The sequence below is a fragment of the Dermochelys coriacea genome, chromosome 8 (assembly GCF_009764565.3).
Source record: "Dermochelys coriacea isolate rDerCor1 chromosome 8, rDerCor1.pri.v4, whole genome shotgun sequence".
Taxonomy (NCBI): domain Eukaryota; kingdom Metazoa; phylum Chordata; order Testudines; family Dermochelyidae; genus Dermochelys; species Dermochelys coriacea.
This window is the reverse complement of record NC_050075.1, coordinates 72,791,866-72,817,452: the sequence shown is the minus strand read 5'-3', so window position 1 is coordinate 72,817,452 and position 25,587 is coordinate 72,791,866. Positions and strand designations below refer to the sequence as shown.

General features: G+C 40.4%; 1 protein-coding gene across 6 annotated transcripts in view; it reads left to right on the top strand.

The window, feature by feature from the left end:
* The window catches only part of PTBP2 (polypyrimidine tract binding protein 2), an 89,311-nt gene that overhangs the window by 41,934 nt on the left and 21,790 nt on the right, over positions 1-25,587 (top strand). For all 6 annotated transcript variants that reach the window (XM_038412561.2, XM_038412559.2, XM_038412562.2 and 3 more), the window contains 4 exons: positions 389-532; positions 4,506-4,670; positions 4,755-4,865; positions 21,846-22,041. In XM_038412561.2, the coding sequence (XP_038268489.1) occupies positions 389-532; positions 4,506-4,670; positions 4,755-4,865; positions 21,846-22,041 (616 nt within the window). The remainder of the gene's footprint in view (positions 1-388; positions 533-4,505; positions 4,671-4,754; positions 4,866-21,845; positions 22,042-25,587) is intronic.

Sequence of the window (25,587 nt, the reverse complement as noted above, 5' to 3'; positions counted from 1 at the left end):
TCTAGTCTATTTTATGTTAGAAAGCAGTGAAAGACTAATAGTTCAGAGCAAATGACACTCAAAATATATGGCTTTCAAGCTAACCATTTAGGCCAGCCTCTTCAAAGGTATCATTTTATGTGCAGAAACCGCTGTTTGCTAAACTGGGCAGTCGTAAAATGATGTCTTTGAGGATATGGGCTTTATTTGCCAACTACCGACCCATTCCAGAGAGGTGGGGGGGGGTTTGTTGTTGTGTTGGGTTTTTTTATTTTTTTTAATTTCTTTTTGGCAAAACATGAAAAATAGAAATCTTATCAAATCCCTGCATTATGTGAATGTGTTTTATTCTAGCAATACAAAGTGTAGTGTGTAAATACTATTTTTTTTTTTAATTCTTACATTATAGGCTTTTTTGGAGCTGGCAACAGAAGAAGCAGCTATCACTATGGTTAATTACTATTCTGCTGTGACACCTCATCTTCGTAACCAACCCATCTATATTCAGTACTCTAATCATAAAGAGCTAAAGACTGATAATACACTAAACCAGGTATATTTACTGTTATGGAGTATAACAAATGCATACAATAGCAAATTAAACTTAGCATACATTCAACTATACACTATGTAGTCATGAATATATTTTTGTATAAACTAAACTTTATTTCTGATACCTGCAGTTTATTGTGATATTATGAAAGACACAGTTTGGTATTATACATGTTGCAATTATATGTTAGAATTTTATTCAAGTATTTCATGGTTAATTATTTCTAATTAAATTTGAATTTTTTTCATAAAATAAGTCTTAATATTGACTCTTGGTTTAGAAGTTACACGACTAAAACTTTAAGTTTCTTGGTTCTGGCATTTGAGAGTTCAGTACCATATGGAATTGCCCGAACACTAATGCAGAATCCTACTCCCAGTGTTTTGAATCATAAATTCAATAGTATTATTAACCTCAGTTTGTTTGGTCTGCTTTTCCCACTGTACAGTTCCTGAAGAAAAATGCATTAACGATCACCCTGGGAAAAATGTATTCAGTAACTGAGAATTTTGTTGTTTGATCTTGGATGTGTGTAGAAACTATTATTCTTTCAAAACAGTTGTAATACACTTTTTTTTAATAGAACAGGGAACTGTTTCAACGGGCAGTAAAGGTCTTCTTAGTATTTGAGGTTGCTGTATCCTACAAAGAATGGGAAAAAGAAGCATTGACCCTTCGTTGTTCAAATGCTAATATCTTCATGTTCATTTCTTGTATTCCCTCTTCGATCAGACTAATGCTGTCTGTTGTGACAGTCTACAGTTTCTATTACTCTCTTGTCATACTTAAGTCCTTTTTGTTATAATAGTGTGTTAATGGCAAATTTATTTTTTTAATTTTGTTTTTAAGAGAAGTTTTCTGGAAACTTCCCTGCTTCATAGTTTTGCTTTCTGCTAAAATTAAGTTCGGTATTAATTTCCCTCCCTGGCACTACAAACATACTAGATCTTTTGGATGTCTGAGTTTTCTCCTACCCATTAAAGAAATATTTTAGATTGTAAGTATAAAAAGTGCCAGCTGTAAGAAATGAGTACTTAAAGGTAAATAGAATGAAGTTCGTAAAGGGAATGATAAAACATTACATCAGCATGGGCAATATGTGGTGGATTCATGTACAACTTTAAACAATAGGAACGCTATCAGTCATGTATTTGCCTTTCATTTTCTTTGGGGTCCTGTGCCAATGTCCTGCCTGCTTCAGTCAACCGTCTTCTGCTCTGATGTGATGCTGTCAGCCTTTTGGCAGTATCCTTGCTTCCATACCATCTTTGTTTTAGCACTAAGTTGGCTCAGTCTTGTAAGCACCCTTATAATAAATTAATTGACAGTACAATGCTGTAAATATTCTGTGACATCACCAGCATGATATGGAGCAATATACAGAGCAGGAGCCAGTTGGCTATGATGGGGATGGACATTGTCGTACCTGCTGTGAAAACTAAAAAGGAGTTGTTGATGGGTCATGTGCAGAATATCCCATTAAGTCTGGTCTGGTGGGGCATTCACCACATAATTTTGTTACCCAAATTTGTAGGTTACATTTGAAAGCTAGGCAGTTTCATTTTTAAAATGGTCCTTTCCTTACATTTGCGACAGAGAAATGCAAAGAAAATGAGAGGATCAGTAGATTCATTGCAAAGATGAAATAGGAGAAAAGTACAAATGGTTAAGCTAAAGGGAGGAGAGAAGGAGCTGTAATTAGAAAAGATAGGGTACCTGAAACCGCCAGGTTTTTGAACTTTGAAAATAAAAACAAGTTGCCTTTATGACTGAATTTCCCATGATTGGTTGTCAGCAACATGGTTATCTATGGAAAAAGTCTAATCACAATAGGTTTATGCCTGACTAAAAAAACAAATTTAAAAGTCATTTGAATGTTTCATGTCATTTTAATAATTTTTTAAAGATATTTTGTCCTAAAAGACATGTAAACACAACAACAAATAACATTAAAGTTCGGATTTAAAAGAAACATTTTTTACCTTGTGTGCTGCAGTACCTAGGCACAACTTGGTGAGTTAAGAACAGAATGACTGCTATGATTGTGAATCTCCTTGATTGTCAGTTTGTCAGAATGAAATGTCTTAATATAGACTTTGTATATTTATAGGCTTATGTATTATGATGTTCCTAGGATCATAAGGTGAAATAGTCAATAGAATAATATGAAACTTTAAAAGAAATCAGTTTTATGTAATACTTCATAAGTTACATATGCAGCTGATTTTGCCTATTCCAACATTACATTTTTCTGAAACACCTTCAAAAGAAGGGTTTCTATACAAATATTAACTGAATGTTTTCCTCCTCCAAAACAATCCATTGCTCTTGTAATTTCTAAGCTGTAGGCGCTACACTGCAAAAGCTCATTCCAACAATCATGCTTGCTCTGGTATGCAGTCCAGTTGACCTTAGTGGAATGAAATGTAAGGAATAAGCACACATTGAAAAAAGAGTGTTTTCAGGCTCGGATGTAGAAAGCCAGAGCAGACAAATCCTCACTTATTTGAATAGTGCTGATTGAGCTCACTTGTGTGAGTAAGAGTTTGTTGTACAGCCTAAGGACCAGAACTTGCAAAAACTTCTTCCCAGGTTACCCTAAGACATAAATTTTAATTAGCACGTTACTGTTTGTTTAAAAAATAGCCTGAAACAATGAAGTAACTCAACCAAATGTTTGAGTGGCTTAAAAGTGATGTGTGTTTCATGTGTTTTTAAAAAGAAATTAACATTGTCTTCAAAATACTTTTATCTGAGTAGCATTAACTAATGCTTGACATGATACAGTAAACTTTCTTGTCCCAAGTAGTGTTCACCAGGTCTTTTTTTCTTACTTTCCTTATTCCTTAATTTGTTTGTGTGAGGAATTTCATGTAAGTTGTGGGATCTGCAGTTGTGTATTGTCTCTGGTAATACCTTCAGATTATGCAGTATGCATTCATATGTTGGTGATTGATTATGATTTTTACCTGGCATGCACATTTCTTTTCTGTTTTGTATTGTTTTACCTCTTAAAGGTACTGTAATAAAACATTAAATGAAAACCCTCTTTTTTGCATTTTTCCTCAGAAAATCATCTAACCTTTTTAAAATTTGATCAGTTGGCAATAGAAGTAGTTATATAGACATGTGCTCATGTGTTGTTACTATGTGATTATCCTAGGAATTTTTAAAACTGTGCTTGTTGCGTTAAGAAACTCTTGGGATTTTTGTTTTTTTAAAGAGGTTGGATAATACAGACTGCAAGTAGTTTGCTTATCTGTGACCACTTCATTCTGACTGTTTTCAGTTACTGTGTATTATTTCATTAAAACAGAAATTGGAATATTTTATGTTGGAAAACATTTTATGTTTTAAGTATGGAAGTACCATACTTGCATTATCTTTTCCTATCAGAACTTTTTGCTTTGTTTTGATTAACTCTAATATGAATATTGGAAATATTTTTTTTAAAAAATGTTATTCAATAAATCACATTATGATTCTGTAGTTTTTGTTTTTTGTTGTTGATTTACTCCTCATTTACTCCTCAACCTGTGGAAATATTCTTCTGAAATCCCCCAAAAGCTCGCTTTTTTCCTACTAGTAGAGCCATACTTGCTACTAGAAAGGCCAGTTATTGGCTTCAACACTTCCTGTTCAGTAAGAACCAATCATTATTTTCAGCATTACTGCCTTCACCCCTGGTGGTAGATTATGGTGGTTCCCTTTATGCTACTCTAATTTGGCATTACACTTAATTATCTAGATCTAGTAGATAGTTTAGTTTTGCTGCCATACCACTGAAGGAATATCTAAAATGTTTACCATTCTAGTGCTATGTCAGTAGGTATATTTTTAAAGACGCGAACTTTTATTGTGCCAAAGGTAACTAAATATTTGTTAGCAGTAACAATATGAATATAGCAAAAAGCTTCTGAAACTTTTTCTTGCAATACTTTCTTTATAATACATATTTTTTCTTTTTATTTAGCGGGCTCAAGCTGTTCTTCAGGCAGTGACAGCAGTACAGACAACAAATACTCCCATTAGTGGAACTACTGTTAGTGAGAGTGCAGTGACTCCAGCTCAGAGTCCAGTACTTAGAATAATTATTGACAACATGTACTACCCTGTAACCCTGGATGTTCTTCACCAAGTAAGCCAATTGTCTGTGTAACTTTTTAGTTTATATGATTTGTAATAAATTTCTATACATATATAGTCTTGTTATTTTTGACAGATATTCTCTAAATTTGGTGCTGTATTGAAGATAATCACATTCACAAAGAATAACCAATTTCAAGCTTTACTGCAATATGGTGATCCAATAAATGCACAGCAAGCAAAACTAGTAAGTACAAAATTACCTTTGGGCTAGTGAGTTATCCTGTGGTGATGGAATTATTATTTTTTGTGCAGGGTATTACCATGACACTGATTTAACCATACATTCCTGTATTAAATCTGAAGGCCAAACGGTATTTATACAATTGCTCTAAACTTGCCTAAAAAGCATAAATAATAAGCTATTTACTACATCCAAACAGTAACAAAACATTTATAAGCATCTGAGCAAAATATTTACAAACGAGCTAAACCCCAGGGTGCTTGCATCCATATTGGTTCCAACATGGTCATTTAGCAGTGAACCCTTTAAGAGGTGTTTTTGTTTTTTTTTTAATATACCCTTCAACAAACATGTAAAATCATTGCCAATTACTAACTTCAGATAAAGAACGGTTTGAGACAATTCATCCTTAGTTCTAGTCTTAATCCACATAAGATTTACAACCTCCTTTCTTCCCAAGTCCGTCCTTCCCCTCCTTCTTGCTGATGAGCAGTTTTCCATTGTATCTGGGTTCATGTAGGCTTTAACACTGGTATGCACGGTGGGAAGGCTTATGCTGGCTTCTTTTAAGACAGATTCCTTTTGTTTTATTTAAAACCATCTGCAGTCCCCCCTAAACATCAGAGGCCTTCTTTTTAGAAACTTCCCCTTATCTTACTAGTTATTCTTTGAACAGGACATCTTCTCTACTTCATTCCTTCTGGCCTTATAATTTAGTATTTTCAAGGCCTGCCTTCAGCTTGCTAGTCAGGGCCTTTCTTTACTACGCATGTATTTCTTTAACCAAACTTAAGCTAACCCTGATTCTTTAATTTCATATTTATCCTGTGTGGCTTACAAGAGATATTTGAAAAATGTGTTGGTACAAGACATTGCTAATCTTAGTAATGTCCTAAATTCTTCCACTGCTTTTTAAAGAGAGTAATCTTCATAGAGAGATGACGTATACCCTAATAATTGTTGTTTTGTGGTAGCACCTATAGGGCCCAATCAGATATCAGGACCTCACTGTGTAAGTAAAATGAATGAGTACAGTTTTTAGTGTTAAAGTATTGGGTTAAAAAAAATCCTTTAAAAAGCCAAGATCTGTCTTGAGCAACACAGATTGTGCCAGCTAAATTGAAAATTGACTGGAAAGGGGACAAAAGAGAACAAGAAATGACTTGTCCCTATTTAAATACATTTGAAGTACATTAGAAGTGAGAAGACTGTTTGACTAGGCCTTCTAAAAAAACTAGTGGGCTGCATGGGGGTCAGTTGAAAAGCATGATGAGATAGTGAAGTTGTTAAATGATTTTTCCATCATTCTTACTATAGAAGATAATGGGAAATTAATTTTCCAGTGGCAGACTTCAAAGTAATGAGAATGTGACCTTAACAGAAATTGAAGACTTAGTAAGGAAGTTAAAGAGCAATTTGAAAAACTCAAGTGATGTAAGTACTTGGAAGAGATGGTATTTATCTGAGTGTTCTGAAGAAAATAGTGAGATATTGACAAAGATGTGTGCTATGAAGCCTCTGGCCCTATGGAACTTCGCTCATTCAGATAGCATAAATAGTGGAAAATGCATTCCTCTACCACTTGTTTTCCAGGAAAATGTTATTTCCTGTGGAATAGATTCTGGACATGCTGATCTATGTTTTTATCACCACCTCTGGATTGGATCATGATATCTGCAACTGAAGTGAAGAGAGCACAAACTTCAACTTGAGCAGAACGCAACAAATTACCTCTGGGCAGAGACAAAACACACTGAGACAAGACTCTGATGTACTCTAAACTATCATGCCTCTTTTAGAGGAAGACTTCTGGACCTTGTAGATGCCTTTCAGATGCCGACATGCACAAAGTGATACTTTTCAGTCACAAACATTGTCTGAGGGGACGTTTACACTGCAGCTGACTCAGGGTCACGGAACTTGGGCTAAGGGGCTGCTTAATTGCAGTGTAGATGTTTGGGCTCAGGCGGTAGCCTGGGCTTTGAAACACTGTGACAGGGGAGGGACCCAGAGCTTGGGCTTCAGCCAAGCCCAAATGTCTGTGCCACAGTTAAAGAGCCCTTTAGCCTGAGCATGAGTCAGATGGCACAGGCCAGCTGGGGGAATCCGATTGCAGTGTAGACATACCCTTACATTTATAGAGGAAAAGCATTGCCAGTTCTCTGTATTGACACTGAGACTTGTATGAGTATTCCATATTTTAATGACAGTAGTCAGGGCCTACATGGAGCCAGGTTGGAGTGCATATGTCTCCCTTTCCGGATGATGGGCTAATTCAAGGATACTGCCATGTAGGACCCCCAAAAATAGTTTGTCTACACCATAGTTCTGTCATCCCTATCTGAATTCCTAAGTCCCAGGGTGTTCCTCAGAGACCATTTGAGGGCATCATATGTCTAGTAAAGAAGACTTGTCGTAGCTGGTCATTTTGAACCATACTTATGAGTGTTAGAATCATAGAATCATAGAATATCAGGGTTGGAAGGGACCCCAGAAGGTCATCTAGTCCAACCCCCTGCTCAAAGCAGGACCAAGTCCCAGTTAAATCATCCCAGCCAGGGCTTTGTCAAGCCTGACCTTAAAAACCTCTAAGGAAGGAGATTCTACCACCTCCCTAGGTAACGCATTCCAGTGTTTCACCACCCTCTTAGTGAAAAAGTTTTTCCTAATATCCAATCTAAACCTCCCCCATTGCAACTTGAGACCATTACTCCTCGTTCTGTCATCTGCTACCATTGAGAACAGTCTAGAGCCATCCTCTTTGAAACCCCCTTTCAGGTAGTTGAAAGCAGCTATCAAATCCCCCTCATTCTTCTCTTCTGCAGACTAAACAATCCAGCTCCCTCAGCCTCTCCTCATAAGTCATGTGCTCTAGACCCCTAATCATTTTGTTGCCCTTCGTTGTACTCTTTCCAATTTATCCACATCCTTCCTGTAGTGTGGGGCCCAAAACTGGACACAGTACTCCAGATGAGGCCTCACCAGTGTCGAATAGAGGGGAACGATCACGTCCCTCGATCTGCTCGCTATGCCCCTACTTATACAACCCAAAATGCCATTGGCCTTCTTGGCAACAAGGGCACACTGCTGACTCATATCCAGCTTCTCGTCCACTGTCACCCCTAGGTCCTTTTCCGCAGAACTGCTGCCGAGCCATTCGGTCCCTAGTCTGTAGCGGTGCATTGGATTCTTCCATCCTAAGTGCAGGACCCTGCATTTATCCTTATTGAACCTCATTAGATTTCTTTTGGCCCAATCCTCCAATTTGTCTAGGTCCTTCTGTATCCTATCCCTCCCCTCCAGCGTAACTACCACTCCTCCCAGTTTAGTATCATCCGCAAATTTGCTGAGAGTGCAATCCACACCATCCTCCAGATCATTTATGAAGATATTGAACAAAACGGGCCCCAGGACCGACCCCTGGGGCACTCCACTTGACACCGGCTGCCAACTAGACATGGAGCCATTGATCACTACCCGTTGAGCCCGACAATCTAGCCAGCTTTCTACCCACCTTATAGTGCATTCATCCAGCCCATACTTCCTTAACTTGCTGACAAGAATGCTGTGGGAGACCGTGTCAAAAGCTTTGCTAAAGTCAAGAAACAATACATCCACTGCTTTCCCTTCATCCACAGAACCAGTAATCTCATCATAAAAGGCGATTAGATTAGTCAGGCATGACCTTCCCTTGGTGAATCCATGCTGACTGTTCCTGATCACTTTCCTCTCCTCTAAGTGCTTCAGGATTGATTCTTTGAGGACCTGCTCCATGATTTTTCCAGGGACTGAGGTGAGGCTGACCGGCCTGTAGTTCCCAGGATCCTCCTTCTTCCCTTTTTTAAAGATGGGCACTACATTAGCCTTTTTCCAGTCATCCGGGACTTCCCCCGTTCGCCACGAGTTTTCAAAGATAATGGCCAAGGGCTCTGCAATCACAGCCGCCAATTCCCTCAGCACTCTCGGATGCAATTCGTCCGGCCCCATGGACTTGTGCACGTCCAGCTTTTCTAAATAGTCCCTAACCACCTCTATCTCTACAGAGGGCTGGCCATCTCTTCCCCATTTTGTGTTGCCCAGCACAGCAGTCTGGGAGCTGACCTTGTTAGTGAAAACAGAGGCAAAAAAAGCATTGAGTACATTAGCTTTTTCCACATCCTCTGTCACTAGCTTGCCTCCCTCATTCAGTAAGGGGCCCACACTTTCCTTGGCTTTCTTCTTGTTGCCAACATACCTGAAGAAACCCTTCTTGTTACTCTTGACATCTCTTGCTAGCTGCAGCTCCAGGTGCGATTTGGCCCTCCTGATATCTTTCCTACATGCCCGAGCAATATTTTTATACTCTTCCCTGGTCATATGTCCAACCTTCCACTTCTTGTAAGCTTCTTTTTTATGTTTAAGATCCGCTAGGATTTCACCATTAAGCCAAGCTGGTCGCCTGCCATATTTACTATTCTTTCGACTCATCGGGATGGTTTGTCCCTGTAACCTCAACAGGGATTCCTTGAAATACAGCCAGCTCTCCTGGACTCCCTTCCCTTTCATGTTAGTCCCCCAGGGGATCCTGGCCATCTGTTCCCTGAGGGAGTCAAAGTCTGCTTTCCTGAAGTCCAGGGTCCGTATCCTGCTGCTTACCTTTCTTCCCTGCGTCAGGATCCTGAACTCAACCAACTCATGGTCACTGCCTCCCAGATTCCCATCCACTTTTGCTTCCCCCACTAATTCTACCCGGTTTGTGAGCAGCAGGTCAAGAAAAGCGCTCCCCCTAGTTGGCTCCCCTAGCACTTGCACCAGGAAATTGTCCCCTACGCTTTCCAAAAACTTCCTGGATTGTCTATGCACCGCTGTATTGCTCTCCCAGCAGATATCAGGAAAATTAAAGTCACCCATGAGAATCAGGGCATGCGATCTAGTAGCTTCCGTGAGTTGCCGGAAGAAAGCCTCATCCACCTCATCCCCCTGGTCCGGTGGTCTATAGCAGACTCCCACCATGACATCACTCTTGTTGCACACACTTCTAAACTTAATCCAGAGACACTCAGGTTTTTCCACAGTTTCGTACCTTATGGTGGTCCCTAACTGTATACATAGTGCTTGTGACATATCTCCATATGGATAACCTCATTAAAACCTAAATCATAGTGGAAGCAAGTTCCAGAGGGACTTTCCCATCCCGTCTGAATAACTTCAGGGCAACTCTGCCCTGATGATAGTCTATGGATCATCTTCTGCTAAAACTAGACTTCCAGTTTTAACTAATGTAATTTTATAATGTGTAAGAGATGATGTCACCATGGAATGGACTAAAGATTTTCAGACATTCAGAATCCTAAAGGTGATCTTTTTTTAAATAGGCTATTATTTCTGTATAAGCAAGCAAGGAACTCTGGATTGCAGCTCCTTTGTCAGGAAGCATAGTAGATGCAAAAGCAGGCTTTGTCTTGGATTTCTCATTTTCATGGAGAAGAACATGTGCTACAAGTGGTTCCTGGATCAAGGATTTCTCTATATGATACCAGTAGATGACCATATTTGCCGGGATCCCATCTCTATACTGTGAGTGTGGAGGGTCCTATTTGCTTATCCATCAGTACCTCTGCTCTCCACCAGTGCTAGCAAAGATTCTGCCTAACCTCAGAGGAGATAAGGTTTCAGTATTCTTGAAGGTGCCCCACACTGCCCCAAGCAGTTACAGTTTTCATGTCTGCTGCAAGGGGTCATCATGTTCCCTTTGCCTCACTCCTAGCAAGAATCAACTTCTGAGATTCAGTGTTCTTGAGTTACATGCTTCAAGTTCTTACGCTTTCAAGTGGTGGCAGGAGGAATTACAGTTCTAAGTTGAAAATACAAACAAGCACATATGGATGCTTTTAAATACTCTCCATACATACCTGGCTACCCTTGTCTTTCTGGATTAAAGTCTAGTTGTATTTCTCTAATTATGACAACTCTTTCTGCCCATTGTAAGCCAGTTGAAGGAAATCTATCTGCAACCCATAGTCATCAGATTAATATAAGGCTTTACACATTTGAAACTCCTTCTCTCCCCCCCCCCACCTTTTTTGTGTGTGTGTGGCATATTACTGTGGTTTGGACATAGCTAATGATAACTGATTTTGAGCCATTTCTCTGTCTGTGAGATCAAGATTTTTATTTTTTATATAGAAGGTAACTTTCCTGGGGGCAGTGGCATTCGCTTGCTAAGTGGGTAAGCTTTCAGCTGTAATGACTGGATCTACCAAATATCAAGAGGTATGGTCGGTATTGCTAATTCATCCAATATTTCTTCCAAAGATGGGGACTGAATTCCTCCCTGTTGAGCCAATTATTCTCCTGGCACTTCTTCTGTATTTGCATGTCTGTTTTAGTGAGGTCTTTCTCCACAAGCCACATTAGAAGGCTTTGGGGATTCTACGTGTAGCAGACAAAATTTCTATCACAGGTACCATATCTAAATGGCTGGCAGACTGTATTTCCTATTGCTATCGTCAGGCAGGCCTGCAGCCCACCCTTTTCACAGTTTGTACAATGTGAGGCAAGGCAGTTCCTGATGCCAGCCTGAGTCTGTTTTTAATTTGACATGTAAAGCAGCCACATTGCAGCAACCATCATACAAAGCGTTGTTGCCTAGATAAAGCTGCTGTGGATGGAGTTTCCATTTGGTCCCACATTGCTGTTGAGCCAATGCCCAAACTCTCTCACCCTCTATTAGTTTTGTTTTTCTTCAGGCATCTCGTATTTGAATTGGCCAATTTTTGAAAGTTAGAATATTGGTCATTTTGTCTTTCTTTGTGCAGTGCCTGTTATCATATTAATTCTTTTATTCTGAGACATCCATTGATTCAGAGTGAGAATCCTATGGGGATAATGCCTTTCTAAAGGGGGAAGAGTGTGTGTATCTCTCTCGTTGGGGGTTTTTTTTCCTAAGAAATTTTTTTAGCAGTTTTTTGCGGTTAAGTTTTTTTACAACTGCAACTAGTTTGAGAGGTCTTGATTTATCCTCCATAATTAGAGAGCTGAGTAGAAGATTCTAGGAACTGAGGTAACTGCAGTCTCATGATCAGTGAGAAGGGCTTAGGTGGATAGTCCTGCTGCTACTACTGCAGCCTTTGAGCACTCAAAAGCTTTGAACTTTGGGAAATTCTGCCTTATCTTGTGCTGGGAGCAGAAGACCCAAGAGTAAGAATTCTGTGAAATAATAGTTTAAAAAAAGAAGAATTCCAGGTGAGTAATTTTTCATTGTTAATATCCACTGTGCTATCAATCTAAATGAGAATTTGAAATGATCTCATTCTTTGTTTATAGGAATATTTCAATGAATAATTATTTCAACTAGTTGTTAAAAAATGAAACTTGCCAAGAATTAAGGAAACAGGCATCAGTCAACTGGACTATCATAGATAGTGACATAGATTTCAACACAGTATTTGAATGTAGCCTTCTGTGTTTGTATGCAAGATAATTTGTATTTAATAGAATCACTTATTAATCATATATTGGTTTAATATGAGCACAATTTTTTCCAAACAAATAATAAAACTTAATCAGCTGTGAACACCTCCACTTTTATTCTCCTGTATTAAGCTCTTTAATTAGAGCTTTTTAGTCATAAGATTTGTTGCTGGGAAGTACAGAAATAGTTCTTATTAAGAACCACTGACATTCATTGAAAAATAACACTGATGTGGCTTTCTTTAAACATAAATAAAATTTGAAAATTCATATATATATGTACAGTGTTTTAGAAATTTCTAAACGGGCCTGATACATGCATCAACTCCATTTGGAATTATCAAGAACATAATTAGAAAAATACATAATTCTTTGAGTTGATACAGCCATGTATTCCACTTAGATGAGTGCACCCTCAGCACATCGTAGCTGGAGAATTTTGCCGAGCAGGACCTGTAGAGGAGTGGCACTCATGTCTTGTGACCATAGCTCCTCCTCTTGCGGTATGAAGTGGCACCACCACAAACCCCCTCAATTCCTTCTTATTGCTCATGGCTGGGATTGGAGCTGTGTGTGGTTCTTAACTTCACAACCTCTCTCTTTCTTAGTGACCTTTCTAGAAGTTAATTAGTACCCTTGGTATAATGTTAGTTTTAATTAGCTTTAGTTTAAGTATTTCCCTGGTGATGCCCTCATCAGCGTTTAAAAACTGTCCATCGTTTGAGGGAGCAATTCCCAACAACAATTCCCACATACAGTACTTGCTGTGCTTAGGCAAAGCCCACATCAAAAATTGGTGTTTGATTTGCAAATCATTCACAAGATGGACTCGGGTGACAAGGGAACTTTGTCTAAAGCAGCACCTGCTCAAACAGGCAGTGCAGCTTGCTTCAGTACCAAGGCCTCTGTTAGATCAGAGATTGCCCTCAGGTTCTCCGAGTTCTACCATTTCCTGCTCTGGAACTGGCGCCTCTCCAAAGGGACAGAGGAGTCCCTCCTCATTGAGTGTGGCGAGGAAAAGGTTGCATGAGACTGATTAAGATTGCTTCAGGTTGCGTGGGGTCTTCTCTCTTCCTTCAGAAGAGGCGCAGCTGGGTATGGTGTGAATGCTGGGCATGCAGGAAGGAGTGGGACCCATCAACCGCTCCCTGGTACCATGCAGGGAGGATGGAGACCCTGTACTGTTGACTCTGGTTCCAACCCCTGCTTCTCGATCACAGAGGTTCCACTCTACATCTCCGTCTAAGATGAAACCACTGGGCAGGTCTGTGGTGGTGACAGTTGATCTGCCACAGGGCCAGGCACCAGTGAACCTTTCCCTTGCAGTGCATCCAGAGTTTTCCCATCCAGGTCCCATCAGTCCTGGTGTAGGATCTGGCTCTGATACAGTTAACCATTTTATCTTCATCCCCAGATGATTCCATTGTGCCTGGCTCTTCCGTTCCTTTGGTAGTTGAGTATTTCAAGGCATACCAGGATCTTTCGCAGTGCATGGCTGCTTCCTTGGGTATGCAAGCAGAGTTTCTGCAGGAGAATACCCATAAATTTTTGGATATCCTGCAGCTGCCTGGCCCTATTAGTTGCCCTCCCTATGAACGATGAGCTCTGAGAGCCTGCTAAGTTCTCTGAAGCAATCCAGCTTCAGTACTGCCTATTGTACAGCATATGGAGAAATGCTATTTCATTCCGGTGCAGCGATTTGAGGGTTTTTACTTACATCCAGCCCCAGATTTCCTGGTTGTAACTGCTGTGAACCATAGAGCCCGACAGAGCAGATGTAAGTCAACTCCCAAGAATAAAGACTCTAAATGTTTGAACCTGATGTGTCCCCTGAAGCCCTGAGGGAGGAATTTCAGGCATTTATCACCAAAGGCTCGTTGGTGGCTCAGACTTCATTGCAGTCCGTGCTGCATCGCAGAGTGATGGCCTCAGTGGTGACCATGAGAAGGGCTTCCTGGCTGCTGAATCTGGGTATTGCTGCCCATGTGCAACAGGCCATAGAGGATTTACCTTTCAACTGCGAGTCCTTTTTTCCAAACAGACGAGACTCCACACTCCTTCAAGAACTCTGTGGCTATCCTACAGTCCTTGAGGGTGTATATGCCACCAGTGCAGAGATGTCACTGTGGTGGTCAGCAGCAGCATCATCTATAGTCTACATTTGGGCAGCCTTTCCCTCCCTGAGACAGCAGGACTACCCCAGACAGGGGCATAAGTCCCAGAGGAGGAGGCATTCTGCTTTTCCCAAAAGTCCTCCAGTCTCCATTTTTGACTCCTGGGACCAGAGCTGTGTTCCAGTCATTGCTCCCTTCTCCCTGCCCACTCCATTTGGGAACAGACTGCCTTGCTTTCACAATGCTTGGGTCTTGATCACCACTGATATCTGGGTTCTAAGCACTGTCAAATGGAGCTATGCCATCCAGTTCCTTTACACAGGACCACGTGCTGTGGCTGGCAGTTGGAAGCTGTGAGCTTCTAAACAAGGTTTGAAATCTAGAAGCCTCTGTTCATTGGCTTAGTCTTAGTCAGGGGCAGGGCTATCAAGAAGGCCAGGGCTTTATAAAGCCGTGAGCAAGCAACCAGGGAGCCTTGCGACCAGGGACTGCTAACAGGGAGTTTCGAGAGGGAGTTTGGAAGGGGAGTGGAAAGGGGGCAAGATATACTTGCCATTGTTTAAAAACTTTAAACTAAACTATAATCAAAATTTCTTGATTTAAACAAAAACCCTGTCATTAACCTAGGTGGCTGTAAGAGAAAATGCAGGCAGAAACCCAGCAGTAGAGTGGGGGCTATCCTGCTTGTTGCACTCAGTGTAGCATGAATGATTACCCGCCCTGTGGGTGGGTAGTGTATGTGTGCATTTAGTGCAAGGAGCTCCTGGCCCTCAGAGACCGTGTACGGGCTTTGGAGGCCAGGGTGGCAGAACTGAAGGAGCTAAAGGAGGCAGAGAGGTATGTTGATGAGGCTTTCTGGGGCACTGAAGATTTGTCCCATCTCCGGTCAGATAGCCCCTGTGCTGTTAAGGAGGATGAAAGGCCCAGAGAAGGAGAGCAGTCAACAGGAACAGAGGGAATCCTCCCATAGTTGGGACCCTCCTTCCAGATGATGATGGGGTATCCTCTTGAACTGAGGTCACCTCTCTGGGGGAGGGAACTCCATTCATTAGGAAAAGGCAGGTGTTAGTAATTGGAGATTCGATCATTAGAAACATAGATAGCTGGGTTTGTGATGACTGGGAGAACCGTATGGTGACTTGCCTGCCTGGTGCGAAGGTTGCGGATCTCTCAAGGCAATTAGATAGACTTATGTGTAGTGCTGGGGAGGAGCCGGTGGTTGTGATACATGTAGGTACCAGTGACGTAGGGAAGGGTAGGAGAGAAGTCCTGGAGACCAAATTTAGGCTGCTAGGAAAGAGACTGAAATCCAGAATCTCTATGGCGGCATTCTCAGAAATGCTTCCAGTTCCACGTACAGAGCCAGGTAGGCGGGCAGAGCTTCAGAGTCTCAATGCGTGGATAAGATGATGGTGTAGAGAGAGGAGGGGTTTAGATTTATTATGAACTTGGGAAACTTTGGGGATGGGGGAGCCTATACAGGAAGGATGGGCTTCACCTAAACCAAAGTGGATCCAGACTGCTGGCACTTAACATTAAAAAGGTTGCAGAGCAATTTTTAAACTAAGAGATGGGGGGAAAGCTGATTGCTGCAGAGGTGCATGTGGATCGGACAGAGACTTCTCTTGGAGGGTCTATTGATAGAGAATCTCTAAGTTTTAGTCAGGAGGAGAGGATGGAAAAAGACAAAGTATGGGCCAGGTCAGACGAGAAACATTCACGTAAACAGTCTGACGCATCGGAAAAGAGCAGACAAATAAACAGTGACAAGTTTTTAAAGTGCTTGTATACAAATGCTAGAAGTCTAAATAATAAGATGGGTGAACTAGAGTGCCTCGTGTTAAAGGAGGATATTGATATAATAGGCATCACAGAAACCTGGTGGAGTGAAGACAATCAACGTACACAATCATTCCGGGATACAAAATATATCGGAAGGACAGAACAGGTCGTGCGGGAGAGAGTGGGGGTGTGGAGAGTAGCACTACATGTGAAAGAAGATGTAGAATCAAATGAAGTAAAAATCTTCAATAAATCCACATGTTCCACAGAATCTCTATGGATAGTAATCCCATGCTCTAATAGATCCCTACAGTTATATTCTTATTAATCAACCACCTGACCAGGACGGTGATAGTAACGATGAAATGCTAAGGGAGATTAGAGAGGCTATCAAAATAAAGAACTTAATAATAGTGGGGGATTTCAGTTATCCCCATATTGACTAGGTACATGTCACCTCAGGACAAAAAGAAAATACAAAATTTCTTGATACTTTAAATGACTGCTTCTCGGAGCAGCTGGTGCAGGAACCCACAAGAAGAGAGGCAATTCATGACCTAGTCCTCAGTGGAGTGCAGGATCTGGTCCAAGAGGTAACTATAACAGGACCGCTTGGAAATAGTGACCATAATATAACAACAATTAACATTCCTATGGTGGGAAGAACACCTCAGCAGCCCAACACTGTGCCATTTAATTTCGGAAAGAGGAACTATGCAAAAATGTGGAGGTTAGTTAAACAGAAATTAAAAAGGTACAGTGACTTGAGTGAAATCCCTGCAAGCTGCATGGACACTTTTCAAGGACACCATAATAGAGGCTCAACTTAAATGTATACCCCAAATTAAAAACACAGTAAAAGAACTAAAAAGAGCCACAGTGGCTTAATAACCATGTAAAAGAAGCAGTGAGAGATAAAAAGGCATCTTTTAAAAAGTGGAAATCAAATCCTACTGAGGTAAATAGAAAGGAGCATAAACACTTCCAAATTAAGTGTAAAAATGTAATTGGAAAAGCCAAAAAGGAGTTTGAAGAACAGCTAGCCAAAAACTCAAAAGGTAATAGCAAAATGTTTTTTAAGTACATCAGAAGCTGGAAGCCTGCTAAACAACCAGTGGGGACGATTGAGTTACAAAAGGAGCGCTTAAAGATGATAGTCATCGCAGAGAAACTAAATGAATTCTTTGCTTCAGTCTTCATAGCTGAAGATGTTAGGGAGATTCCCAAACCTGAGCCATCTTTTGTAGGTGACAAATCTGAGGAATTATCACAGATTGAAGTGTCACTAGAGGTGGTTTTGGAATTCATTGAGAAACTTAACAGTAACAAGTCACCGGGACCAGATGGCATTCACCCAAGAGTTCTGAAAGAACTCCAATGTGAAATTGCGGAACTATTAACTATGGTTTGTAACCTGTGCTTTAAATCAGCTACTGTACCCAATGACTGGAAGATAGCTAATGTAACACCAATATTTAAGAAGGGCTCTAGAGGTGATCCTGGAAATTACAGACCGGTAAATCTAACGTCCATATTGGGCAAATTAGTTGAAACTAAGAATAAAATTATCAGACACATAGAAGAACATAAATTGTTGTGCAAAAGTCGACATGGTTTCTGTAAAGGGAGATCATGTCTTACTAATCTATTAAAGTTTTTTGAGGGAGTCAACAAACATGTGGACAAGGGGGATCCAGTGGACATAGTGTACTTAGATTTCCAGAAAGCCTTTGACTAGGTCCGTCACCAAAGGCTCTTACGTAAATTAAGTTGTCATGGGATAAGAGGGAAGATCCTTTCATGGATTGAGAACTGGTTAAAAGACAGGGAACAAAGGGTAGGAATAAATGGTAAATTTTCAGAATGGAGAGCAGTAACTAGTGGTGGTCCCCAACGTCAGTCCTAGGACCAATCCTATTCACCTTATTCATAAATGATTTGGAGAAAGGGGTAAACGTGAGATTGCAAAGTTTGTTGACGATACTAAACTTGACTAGATCGTCAAGACCAAAGCAGACTGTGAAGAACTTCAAAAAGATCTCACAAAACTAAGTGATTGGGCAACAAAATGGCAAATGAAATTTAATGTGGATAAATGTAAAGTACGCACACTGAAAAAAATAACCCCAACTAAACATACAATATGATGGGGGCTAACTTAGTACAACTAATCAGTCAAGAGATCTTGGAGTTATCGTGGCTAGTTCTCTGAAGACGTCCACGCAGTGTGTAGAGGCAGTCAAAAAAAGCAAACGGGATGTTAGGAATCATTAAAAAAGGGATAGAGAATAAGACGGAGAATATCTTATTGCCCTTATATAAATCCATGGTACGCCCACATCTTGAAAACTGCGTACAGATGTGGTCCCCTCATCTCAAAAAAGATATACTGGCATTAGAAAAGATTCAGAAAAGGACAACTAAAATGATTAGGGGTTTGGAACAGGTTCCATATGAGGAGAGATTAAAGAGGCTAGGACTTTTCAGCATGGAAAAGTGGAGACTAAGGGGGGATATGATAGAGGTATATAAAATCATGAGTGGTGTGGAGAAAGTGAATAAGGAAAAGATATTTACTTGTTCCCATAATATAAGAACTAGGGGCCACAAAATGAAATTAATGTGTAGCAGGTTTAAAACAAATAAAAGGAAGTTTTTCTTCACTCAGCGCACAGTCAACCTGTGGAACTCCTTACCTGAGGAGATTGTGAAGGCTAGAACTATAACAGGATTTAAGAGAAGATAAATTCATGGAGGTTGTCTATTAATGGCTATTAGCCAGGATGGGCAAGGAATGGTGTTCCTAGCCTCTGTTTGCCAGAGAGTGGAGATGGATGGCAGGAGAGAGATCACTTGATCATTACCTGTTAGGTTCACTCCCTCTGGGGCACCTGGCATTGGCCACTGTCGGTAGACAGGATACTGGGCTGGATGGACCTTTGGTCTGACCCAGTATGGCCATTCTTACGTTCTTATCCCCCTCCCCTCCTCCTTCCCCATCCCTATTCAGGGACACCTCTCATGAGATTCTGCTCCTCAAGTGGGATTGCTCTCTTCTGGCTTTGGGAGCAGTGGAGGGGGTTCCACTGGAACACCAGTGTTAGAGCTTCTGGTACTTTCTGGTACCCAAATTCAAGGGAGGGGGAAGATGCTTGACCTTCATGGCCTCAACAGATTTATGAGATACATGACATATTCTCCCCCATTGTCTCGGAACGACTGGTTGACTGCTCTGGACCTTCAGGATGCCAATTTTCATGTGGCAGTTTTGCCAAGCCACAGAACATTTCTTTGTTTTGTCATAGCACCATTTCCAATATGCGGTACTTCCCTTTAGCGTGTTGGGTTTTTACCAAATGCATGGTCATGGTGATGGCATACCTCAGGAAGGAAGGAATCTACAACTTCTCTTACCTGGATGTCTGTTTACTGAGTGGTAGTGTCCAGAGCGGAAGTCCTTTTCCATGTTAACACTACATGCACTTGCTCGAACATCTGGGTCTCATCCTAAACACTGGAAAGTCAACTTTGGTTCCCATTCAGAAAATTGAGTTTATTGTTGCCCTTATAGACTCTCTAAGAGTTTGATTGCATTTTTGCCAACTGACAGTTTTCAGGCAATTTGCCACCTTTGCCTCAGTCTGCAGTCTCAGCCTTTCACAAGAATTCAGATGTGCCTGAGGCTCTTGGACTCTGGGTCTATTTGCACACAGCTGGTCCAGTTTGCAAGGTTGCATTTTTGCTCCCTTCAAATGTGTCTCAGGACAGTTTACTGTCCAACTCTTCACTCGGACAGATTGGTCCATCTTCCTCCACTGGTCCTGGACATCTTGCAGTGATGGATGCTTCCAGAGGATGTTTGCCAGGCTGTTCTTTGTCCGGCCCTCGCCAACCAGGACTTTTGTCACCGATGCCTCCCTGATGGGCTGTGGAGCACGTCTGGGGCTGCTGAAAAGTCAAGGTCAGAGCTGCATATCAGTCTGATGGCACCTCAGGCCATCTACAATGTCATGCTTTTCTGGACCATATTGGGCTCAGTGGTTCACATACTTACAGACAATACCACCACAATGTATATGTGAACAAGCAAGGGAGAGCACACTCCAGTATGCTCTGCCAGAAGGCAATCAGATCGTGGTAGTTCTGATTTGTGGAGAGTATCATGTCGGTAACAGGCCGCTTCCTTAGGATCTAGAATCATCTTACCGACCATCTCAGCAGCACAGGGAGCTGGGAGCGCGGACAGGGTAAGGGGACCGAGGTGGATGCTAGCAGCCAAGGCCTGCATCAGGGCCGGCTGCCAGGACCCTGGGTGCGGGTCTAGGAGTGGAGCTGGGCAGAGCCCTAGCTGTGCCCCTTCCCCTAAAATTACTCTGCACCCCCTAGGGGGGCACACCTCACAGATTGAAGATATCTGATATACATAATGGCCACTTGCTTAAAATTAACTTTCTGGTAAAGTCCTTAAGCCCTTCATTAGCATTTCACAAGATTTCTTTGATGGGTAATTTAGTTGCAAAGGTATTTACCATGTAAATGTTTGCTATTACATTATGACAGGAATAGATAAGTGAAAATTATACAAGAAACATTCCACTAGTTTCTGTGAAGTTTAAACATCTGAATATATACTATACATTCAACAATTACTTTGATCTATCCTAATAAAAAGTAAATTGGCCTGAATACACTCTCACATCTAACAATCGCTTTTGGGTACTGTTTGTGAATCACCTAAACGGAATACATGGCTGAGTGTACTCGAGGAAGAAGAAATGGTTAAAGATATGATGCAGACGTGTATTCCATGACCCGTCTTACATCCTCTCTGCATTGTAGTCTAGTCTCTGGGTGTTCTGTGCAAAGGAACTGAGGGGGGTCGAAGCGGCACCACCTCATATAGCCGGGAAGGGATTATGGCCACAAGGCGCGAGCACCATCCCTTTGCAAGTACTGCTAGGCAAAATTCTCCAGCTCTGATGCGGTGGGCGCACACATACCTAATTGGAATGCTGCTGCATCACATATCGAACCACAGTAACAGTAAGGAGTTGTGTGTTTTAAAAAAATTATCTTAAAATAGGTGTAGTAGATCTCTTTTCCATTTATCTTTTAAGTGTTGATGCTGCTCTTGTTTAACAGCAGAACAAAAACCATTCTGCTAGAACACTGCAAATACTGTGATCCTCCACATAACCACTTTTTACATATTATTTTAATGCCTTCTATTTAGTCGTGTCTCTCTCTCTCTAATGCCCCTTTAAAAAGAATGCTTTACTGTGGTTTTAACTTTTGAAAACTTTACAGTATATCCGCATTAAACCTGAGTTAAATACCAAGCAGCGTGGAACAAGGTTGATTCAGTAGATCTGACAAACTAGGTCCCAAGTTTTACTGCACTAAAATGGTACTATAAATCTCCAGGTATTTTGGTATGCAAAATTTTTCTAGGTAAGGGAAATTAAAAAGCTTCTAGGAATGACCTTTATGAGCTACCTAATGAATTTGATCTTTATAGGTTTTTAAACTAAATAATTTTAGTTTACATGGACAAACGTGTGCTCACTTTTATCAGACTTCAACAGTTGTGACCAAGCTATATTGTATATTATTAAATACATTTTTCCTCTTTCAGGCATTAGATGGTCAAAATATTTATAATGCTTGCTGTACCCTACGGATTGATTTTTCCAAACTGGTGAATTTAAATGTGAAGTACAACAATGATAAAAGTAGGGACTATACTCGACCTGATCTTCCATCTGGTGATGGGCAACCAGCATTGGACCCAGCTATTGCTGCAGCATTTGCAAAGGAGACTTCACTTCTAGGTATGATTTTAATTTTCAAAACACTTCCCTCCCCATTCCCAATTAATCAAATGCAGTCTTTTTATTATTAATCATTGTAATTATTTAATATTTATATTATGATAGAGCCCAAAGATATGTTAGTTGTTTTCAGTTGCGTTGTGCAATTTTAGTAAGACAGACCGTTTCTGCCCCTGTAAGCTTACTGTATAAATAGATGAGAGAAACAAGAATAGGACAGAATGTACACATTATCGAAAGTTGGTATCTAGTTACTTATATTTTTTAAATTTCTCCAAACAATCCTTCCTTTTGTTCTGGTGTCAATCAACTTGCTCCACCATTTGATGACCTAAAGTATCTTCCTTTCATCCTGCCCACCTCATGGCAAAATCTTTGGGACTTGATATTGGTCTTGTTAAAGTCAAGGAAGCTTCTCTATTGATTTCATCAGGAACAGAATCTGTGTCCTTATTGGCACTGTAAGCAGGTCATGAAATTTTTGCTTGCTTTCATGTTTGCAGTGTCCATTTTCTTCAACTAAGAAAGATGACATGTTGCTTTGAGGAAGAAGTGTCATCCTGTAACTTCTATAGAAATACCAAAGAAATAAAAGAACAGATAACAAAAAGGAGACCATGTATATAAAGAAATTCCATCTTAGTATTTTATTTTTAATAATTATTGCATTTTTTCCCTTTGTATAGATCAGCACTCTTTTATCTCTAGTGCTCTGGTATGCAATCTCAAGAGCTGATAAGATATTAGAACCCATCAGAAGAAGCAACTGAGATTCCCTGAGCAGTGCATAGATAAACGTGTCATAGCTTCTAATGGTCTTCTCTGCTTGTTGGTAGAGGCGATACATTCAGTACTTACTGTACTTATGCTTTGAGAGAGAGATTTTTTTAATACACTATATCTTGTTTTTGTTTTATCATTTTAATTTGGTATCAACCCTGTAAATTTCATGATTGCATTAACTAGTAAGCATTACCCAGTTCCTGTTCTGGATGTCCTTTATACTTTGAAGTTTTAGGGTTCATTTTGTCAGCAGAGTTCAGATGGGAGTTAGAGATTTTTTTTACATGACCCAGTGAACTGTGCTGTGTTTATTATCTTACCCACTTATTGTTTGTTCCCTTTAGAGTTGGGAAGCTAGAAAGAAGGATCCAGCCATTCATGTAAAGTGCTGCATTCTGTTTTGAAGTATTTGGTTATAGGCAGAGCTGATAGCACCACCTATTACTGAGGTTGCCCAATACTTCTGATTTCAGTTGCTCTGACCCTGTTGTCAGTTGGCCAAACTTCAGTGATTTGGGCTGATAATTTCCATGCCAGATATCTGTCTCATACTGAATGTTTGTTTGTTTTTTTTTAAATATTTAGCCAAAATGGCTCAGCCATTTCTGAGAACAAGGCTAGTGGAAAATGCATTTTTTTCCCCTTGTTAAAAAATTCTGGTGCTCTTTGAGAAAGTTTAGTGCTTTGCTCCCCACCCCACCCCCACTTTAGAGCAGGGACTTGAAATTTGACAGGGGTGATCTTTGTATCAGGGATGTGCCTTTTGCCATCACACCAGTGGGGGTGGAGAATGTGAGTGGGGGAGCGAGAGGAGAAAGATTGGATGAAGAGAGGCAGGGAGCTGGGAAAGAGACTGAGAACAAAGAGCTGAAGGTTGAAGTGGGAGAACTGGGAGTGGCTGTGTGGGGACACTGGAACCAAGACAGACTCAGTGTACAGGATGGACCTGCTCTGGGGAGGAATCAGGTTGTGAAATAAAGGAGATTGTCTGTAGAATCTCTGCCATATTTATTGCAGAAGTTGGAAGGTGTGTAATGAATGAGATAGGGGATTGCAGGAACAAAGAGGATGAGTCTTATGGTTAAAGCAGTTGAATGGTGCCTTGAGAATTGGTTTATATCCCTTCCCCTGCAACAGAGTTCCTAAATGATGCTGCGCAAATTGCTTAAATCTTTCTTTTCACGGTGGTCAGTAATTGTGTGTTCCTCATTTTCTAGGTACCTGACTTGAGACCCCAGGGTCCGAGTTGTATAGGTTCTGAGCACTAACACCTTCAATTAAAGTCATTGGGACCTGTACTTTGAAAATATAAAGTGATATAGAATGCTAAGTTCTCTGAAAAAAATCAAGTTCTGGGAGTCTCAAATTGGGCACCCAAAATTAGTGAACACGTTTAATTTCTCTCTGCTTCAGTTCCCATAGGTAGTATGGGGATAATAATCCCTCATTTCACATTCTGTAATGAAAACAAATGTGAATTACTCAGATACTGTAGTAAGGATCGCCATAGAAAAGCCCACGAGGAAATTGATAATTCTATCTTTAGAGCAGGGTTTAATTAGTGTGCAGTAAAGAAGGCATGTGGGCACACAATGAACAATGAGGAGAAAACAAAATATTGAAACTACTCTGTGAGCACTGTTCATTCTGTGCACTGAATGAGGCATTGATGTAGTCTATTTCAAAAAGAACTATATTAATACGAACGAGGTACCTTTTAGTTCATGCCAGCAGGGTCTACACAGGGTATTTAGGGTGCTCTACAGTTCACACCCCCATAGACTGGACTGAGGCACTTCTAAAAGATCTATCCTATTCTAATAAGATTTAAATTACTATTTAATGACAAAATTATTTAACATAAGAACAGCCATACTGGGTCAGACCAAAGGTCAATCTAGCCCAGTATCCTGTCTTCTGACAGTGGCCAATGCCAAGTGCTTGAGAGGGACTGAAGAGAACAGGTAACCATCAAGTGATCCATCGCCTGTCACCATTCCCAGCTTCTGGCAAACAGAAAAATTGATTTTTAAAAAATTGATCTTCTTTAAAAACCATAAATGATTTTTCCAAATTATTTTAATAATCAATAGAAAATTAATAGAACCTAGGTACATGATAAATTCCCCTTACCATCATGTATTTCATGAGCATGGAGATTTATATAATTCCCTTGTCCCCCCCCCCCATGTTAATTTTGTTGGATAGGTCACTGGATTGGGACTCAGGACCCTTGAGTTCAGTTCCTGGCTTTGTTGCTGGCCTGCTGAATGACCTTGGGGAAAGACGCGCCTCTTTCTTGTGCCTCAGTTTCCCAATCTATAAAATGGGTGTAATATACAGATTTACTTTGTAAAGCCCTTTGAGATGTACAAGTGAAAAGTGCTATATAAAAGCTAGTCAGTATTATTATTAAGGCTGTCAAGCAATTTAAAAAATCTCGATTAATTGCACATTTAATCTCACTATTAAACAACAATAATAGAATACCATTTATTTAAATGTTTTGGGATGTTTTCTACATATTCAAATATATTAATTTATTTTATAACACACAATACAAAGTGTACAGTGCTCACTTTATATATTTATTTTTATTACAAATATTTGCACAATAAAAAACAAAAGATAGAGTATTTTTCAGTTTACCTAATACAAGTACTGTAGTGCAATCTCTTTATCATAAAAGTTGAACTTAAAACATAGAATTGTATGGGGGAGAAAAAAACAAAAACAAAAAAACCCTGCATTCAAAACAAAACC